General features: G+C 40.5%; 1 protein-coding gene across 1 annotated transcript in view; it reads left to right on the top strand.

Annotated features, from left to right (window-relative positions):
- Positions 1 to 6,341, top strand: part of ATP6V0A1 (ATPase, H+ transporting, lysosomal V0 subunit a1) — an 80,166-nt gene that overhangs the window by 15,118 nt on the left and 58,707 nt on the right. Inside the window, exons 4-6 of the mRNA XM_011929714.1 lie at positions 1,167 to 1,245; positions 2,444 to 2,541; positions 4,531 to 4,659. Coding sequence (XP_011785104.1) covers positions 1,167 to 1,245; positions 2,444 to 2,541; positions 4,531 to 4,659 — 306 coding nt within the window. The remainder of the gene's footprint in view (positions 1 to 1,166; positions 1,246 to 2,443; positions 2,542 to 4,530; positions 4,660 to 6,341) is intronic.

The following is a 6,341-nucleotide window of genomic DNA, read 5'->3' as shown; positions in this document are numbered from 1 at the left end:
TGGTAGGATTATAGGCATGAGCCACCACGTCCAAACTATTTATTTTTTTGAGACAAGTCTCACTCTGTCACCCAGGCTAGAGTGCAGTGGCATGATCTTGGCTCACTGCAACCTCTGCCTCCCGGGTTCAAGCGATGCTCTTGCCTCGGCCTCCCGAGTAGCTAAGATTACAGATGCGCGCTACCATGCCCGGCTAATTTTGTATTTTTAGTAGAGGTGTGGTTTCGCCGTGTTGTCAAGGCTGGTCTTGAACTCTTGACCTCAGGTGATCTGCCCACCTTGACCTCCCAAAATGCTGGGATTACAAGTGTGAGCCACTGTGACTGGCCAGGTTGCTAGCTTTTTAGTGAGTAGGTACTTGTTTTGTTTTTATTTGTATATTCCTGAACATCTGTCATATTGCTTTGAAAATTACTTATGGTGCCAGACGTGGTGGCTCATGCCTGTAATCCCAGCACTTTGGGAGGCCGAGACGGGTGGATCGCCTGAGATTAGGAGTTCGAGACCATCCTGGCCAATGTGGTGAAACCCTGCCTCTACTAAAAATGCAAAAAAATTAGCCGGGCATGGTGGCGTGTACCTGTAATCCCAGCTACTCAGGAGGCTGAGGCAGAAGAATCGCGTGAACCTGGGAGGCAGAGATTTCAGTGAGCTGAGATCGTGCCACTGTACTCCAGCCTGGTGACAGAGCAAGACTCTGTCTCAAAAAAAAAAGAAGAAAAGAAAAAGAAAATTACTTATGGTGTATGAATGAAAAAACTAAAGCCTGTCACTGAGAGAGAAAAACAAGAGAAGTTCCTCTTCTGCTTGGAAAGAAAGAGAGAAGGAAAACCAGAGAGAATTTCTGTGATATTCATTGCCCAAATTTTAGGTGGTGGGAAGGAAGCTCACTGAGACTTTTGGTCTAGGAAGAACATTTTGTACCATTGTGTTTTACCTAATTTACCTCCATTCCAGTAATGTTGCAGCAACAAAGGAGGAAGTTTTTATCCTTAGCTGGTGTGACTGGCCGTAAAGCAGTTTTTCAGATCAGTAGACAATTTTGATTAGTGTTGCATCATGCATTTACACAAAATTAGTTTTTCACTTTGCAGAATGTGTTGCTTGAGAAACAGAAGAAATAGATACAATATTTCAGTGTTTGGTATTGTGTTTTTGTTTTTCAGTTAAATCCAGATGTGAATGTTTTCCAACGGAAATTTGTGAATGAAGTTAGAAGATGTGAAGAAATGGATCGAAAGCTTCGTATGTGCACTTTGGTCTTGTGTAATGTTCCTTTAATGAATCATTTGTCTTAGATTAGTGACATTAGTCCTCTTAATAGAGGAAGAAAATGCTATAAGAGAAAAGAAAAAGGAAAAATCTTGCGGTTAAGATGCTGAGGTGAATTTCTGGTATACGAGTAGATTTTGTGGTCTTTGGGCTAAGTAGTGCTTAACGGAAACCTTGTTTGAAATAACATGCTGCAAGCTGAAAACTGGTTATTTTTTTTGTGAGATTTCAAAAACAAAACTACATTATAGGATTTTGAGAAATAGGACCCAGCACACCATCAGTTTTTGTCAGCAGAGCCACCTTTTAATTTGAGCTATTTAAGAGGGAGGAAACTAACATTTATTTAAGTTCTATTGAGGGCTAGCTTGCTCTCATACATTATTCATTCCCCCACAACATTCCTTCAAGATGGGTATTACCTTATTTAATGATTGAGGAAACTAAAGATCAGAGAGGCTTAATGACTTGCCCTGGAACATAAACAGTTATGATGGAATCAGTATTTGAAGCCAGGTTGTTCTGTCTGGTTCAAAAATCCATGATCTTGCCACTCTACTAAGCCAACTTGTGGTTAGCTGGTAAGTGAATTGGTCTCCACTCTAAAAAACAGTTGTAGTTGTTACTTGAAACACTTTTCTCTTCTGGTATTTTGGGTCCTTATTACCTGTTCTGCTTTTTCATTTTTATTTTTTATGCTTAAAACCAACCTGACTGTTTTCAAATTTAATGAACCCCTTTAGATCTGGAGTTGTCTCACTAGTGTGTTAAGTGTCAAATATTCTATTGTATTATACTCTTCTTCCATAACTCTACTTTGCCAATAATATCTATAACCAGAACTGTCATACTTTGGAGTGGCATTTGCATTGGGAGGAGAGGTGCGGCCTTGAAGGCCAGTGTTAAGACCTGAAGAAAGAAAGAAGGCAGTTGTGGGATGACCACCCTTTGGAGTAGCTTCAGAGAATGTGAGGTTGGAGAAAGAGGGATGTGGAGAAAAAAGGTGCTTCTTTTATATTAAACGAATATGTATATATATATATATATATAAAGTATCTTTCTTAGATAAAACTTTTTGTAGTCAGGCTTTAGATGCTAATTCTGTTCCTTAAATAATGGCAATTTCGAGCATGTGCAGGTAGGCATGAATGTTTTGATTCTGTCATTTTAGGATTTGTTGAGAAAGAGATAAGAAAAGCTAACATTCTGATTATGGACACCGGTGAAAACCCAGAGGTTCCCTTCCCCCGGGACATGATTGACTTAGAGGTAAACAGTTCTTCTCAGAAAACCAGAAAAGTTTCTTTCTACTTAAATTGCAGAAATTACTTTCCTGAGCAGATAGAGAGTAAAGTAATTCTTGCTAACTTTGACAGCATTATCTACTGATTGTTTCTTGTAGGTGGAATTGAAGTGAGTTTCCCCTTCGCTTTTTTATTGATAGATAATATTTGTACACATTTATGGCGTACATGTGATATTTTGGTATATACATAGAATGTGTAATGATCAAGTCAGGGTATTTGGAGTATCCATCACCTTGAGTATTTACCATTTCTATGTGTTGGGAACATTTCAATTCTTCTCTTCTAGCTATTTTGAAATATATACTGTACATTGCTGTTAACTATAGGCACCCTACTCTGCTATTGAGCATTACAACTTATGCCTTCTATCTAACTGTATGTTGGTCCACATTAACCAATCTCTCTTCATCCCCCCACAAACCCACACACCCTTCATAGCCTCTCTTATCTATCATTCCACTCTCTACCTCTATGAGATTAACTTTTTTAGCTCTCACATATGAGTGAAAACTTGTGTTATTTGTCGGCGCCCTGTTTGTTTTGCTTAACATAATGACCTCCAGTTCTATCCATGTTGCTGCAAATGGCATGATTTTAATTCTTTTCTTATGGCCAGACCATGTGAATCCCACAGCACTCAAACAGTATTATATGCCACTAAGTAAATGTTTATTGGTTTATCAAAACCTTATTGGAGTAAGTTAATTTATCTACTATTTTATTTTATTTTATTTTATTTATTTTTGAGACACAGCTGTCACCCAGGCTGGAGTACAGTGACCCCATCTTGGCTCACTGCAACTCCTGCCTCCCAGGCTCAATTAGTTCTAGTGCCTCAGCCTCCAGAGTAGCTGAGACGATAGCTGTGTGCCAACATGCCTGGCTAATTTTTTTGTATTTTTTGTAGAGATGGGATTTTCCCATGTTGGCCAGCTTGATCTCGAACACCTACGTCAAGCAATCCACCTGCCTCAGCCTCCCAAAGTAGTGGGATTACAGGTGTGAGCTACCATACCTGGCCTATCTACTAGTTGGTTATTCTTGCAGACTAAATGGGCAGCCAGTAGACTTCTCAGTAATTATTTTATCCATCTGAAATCTCCTGAGAAAGTTACCAAGTATACAATAGAATCTGTAAACAAACAAAGACTTTTTTTTTTTTTTTTACTTCTACAGTGACTTAGAAAGGAAATACTGTTTTTTTTTTTTTTCAGAGAGAGTCTTGCTCTCTCACCCAGGCTGGAGTGCAGTCGTGCAATCTTGGCTCATTGCAACCTCCGCCTGCCGGGTTCAAGCCATTCTCCTGCCTCAGCCTCCCAAGTAGCTGGGATTACAGGCATGCACCACTGCGCCCAGCTAATTTTTTTTTGTATTTTTAGTAGAGACGGGGTTTCGCCATGTTGGCCAGGCTGGTCTTGAAATGTGACCTCAGATGAGCCACCCGCCTCAGACTCCCTAAGTGCTGGGATTGCAGGCGTGAGCCACTGTGCCTGGCCAGGAAAGATTATTTATTTATTTATGAGATGGAGTTTTGCTCTTGTTGCCCGGGCTGAAGAACAGTGGTGTGATCTTGGCTTACTGCAACCTCTGCCTCCCGGGTTCAAGTGATTCTCCTGCCTCAGCCTCCCAAGTAGCTGGGACTACAGGCATGTGCCAACATGTCTAGCTAATTTTGTATTTTTAGTAGAGATGTGGTTTCACCATTTTGATCAGGCTGCTCTCGAACTCCTGACTTCAAGTGATCCACCCGCCTCGGTTCAGGAAAGATTATTTTAAGCAAAAAAATTTCCATAAAGAAAATTGCTCTAGTAAAATCACAGTATTTGCTAGGCAAGTCCAAGATCTCTTTGAACTATCAGCTTGGCGACAGTTATGTGGGATGAATTCATTTATTGTCTTTCAGAGCAAACATAATTGAGCTTAGCCTAATCTATTTTCTTTTTTCCTCTAGGCCAATTTTGAGAAGATTGAAAATGAACTGAAGGAAATCAACACAAACCAGGAAGCTCTGAAGAGAAACTTCCTGGAACTGACTGAATTAAAATTTATACTTCGCAAAACTCAGCAATTTTTTGATGAGGTCAGACTATTGTTTCTTTTAGTATTTGAGCAGCTGATATTACACTCACACAAGTGGGCCATATTTTTATTCCAGTAATTATTTTAATTTGCTATTTTGGAAGCAATGCCATTTTTGCACCCTGTTTTAGTTAAAGAAATGTGAGATTATGTTCCATTTTTCATGCAGTACACAACCAGCCATGGTTTTGCATTTTTTCACATTTTCTTCAATTTTTCATCTCAAGATGAGGAAAGGAACCCTGAAGTAGTTGTATAAATGTAGTTAGTATAAATTTCTACATTATATTTATACTTATAAGGTAAGTATATGCTTAAGGTCAAAGCTGAAGAAACAAACATTTGGTTATAGACAAAATTATAACAAAGGTTTAATCACCAAACCTTTTGCCATCAAATTTTTATTTTATTCTCTATGTTTGCTTATAAACCTTCGAGCACATTTTTCAGTAATTCAGATAGCACACATCACACTAATTTTTCAAGAGTTTTTCATTGTATGTATTGTATGGAAAATATTGGTAGGATGCTTGTTTGAAACTTCTGGGTTATCACATAAACTTAGATGCATTACCTCAGAGGGAAAAATGTTAATAAGTTCTTGGGTTAAATATGTAGGTGAGGCCGGGCATGGTGGCTCATGCCTGTAATCCCTGCACTTTGGGAGACCGAGGCAGGTGGATCACCTGAGGTCAGGAGTTCGAGACCAACCTGGCCAACATGGTGAAACCTGGTCTTTACTAAAAATACAAAAACTAGCCAGGTGAGGTGGTGGGTGCCTGTAATCCCAGCTACTCGGAAGGCTGAGGCAGGAATATCGTTTGAACCCGGGAGGTGGTTGTTGCAATGAGCTGAGATCGCTCCACTGCACTCCAGCCTGGGTGACAGAGCGAGACTCTTATCTCAAAAAAAAAAAAAAAAAAAATGTGGGTGACTCAGTTGGGCATGGTGTCTCATACCTGTAATCCCAATACTTTGGGAGGATGAAGTGGGCAGATCACTTGAGCCCAGGAGTTTGAGATCAGCCTGGGCAACATGGTGAAACCCCATCTCTACAAAAAATACAAAAATTAGGCAGGCATCGTGGTGCACGCCTGTAGTTCCAGCTACTCGGGAGGCTGAGGTGAGGGGATTGCTTGAGCCCAGGAGGCAGAGGTTGCAGTGAGCCGAGATTAAGCTACTTTACTCCAGCCTGGGGGACAGAGCAAGACTGTCTCAAAAAAAAATGTAGGTGACTTAGTCCAGGTGACAATGTGCTGAGGTGACCCCATGGAAAGGATCTGGAGCAAGGCTTGCAGAAGGCTCCCTTCTCCTAACTCAGCCTGGGGAGGAGTCTTAGCTTTCAACTTGGATGTGGTTTTTCTGATGGCCTAAAGTACAGAAACTGTCTTCTTGACAGGTGTTTTTGCCACCAGATTGACGATATTAGACACTTTAGGGATTGTTACAGTCACTGTTCAATGTGCCTTCTCATAAAGTTCTTTAATTCCTTTGCTCAACAAGAAAACTTGGCAAAGCTTTTAAAATTAGGGGCCCTTTTTTTTTTTTTTTTGAGACGGAGTCTCACTGTGTAGTGTAGCCCAGGCTGGAGTGCAATGGTGTGATCTCAGCTCACTTCAACCTCCACCTCCCAAGCTCAAGCAATTCTCCTGCCTCAGCCTCCCAAGTAGCTGGGACTACAGG

This window comes from Colobus angolensis, unplaced genomic scaffold, assembly GCF_000951035.1.
Source record: "Colobus angolensis palliatus isolate OR3802 unplaced genomic scaffold, Cang.pa_1.0 Scaffold83, whole genome shotgun sequence".
Lineage (NCBI taxonomy): Eukaryota > Metazoa > Chordata > Mammalia > Primates > Cercopithecidae > Colobus > Colobus angolensis.
The sequence above is the reverse complement of the archived record's forward strand: the minus strand, read 5'-3'. Positions and strand labels throughout refer to the sequence as shown.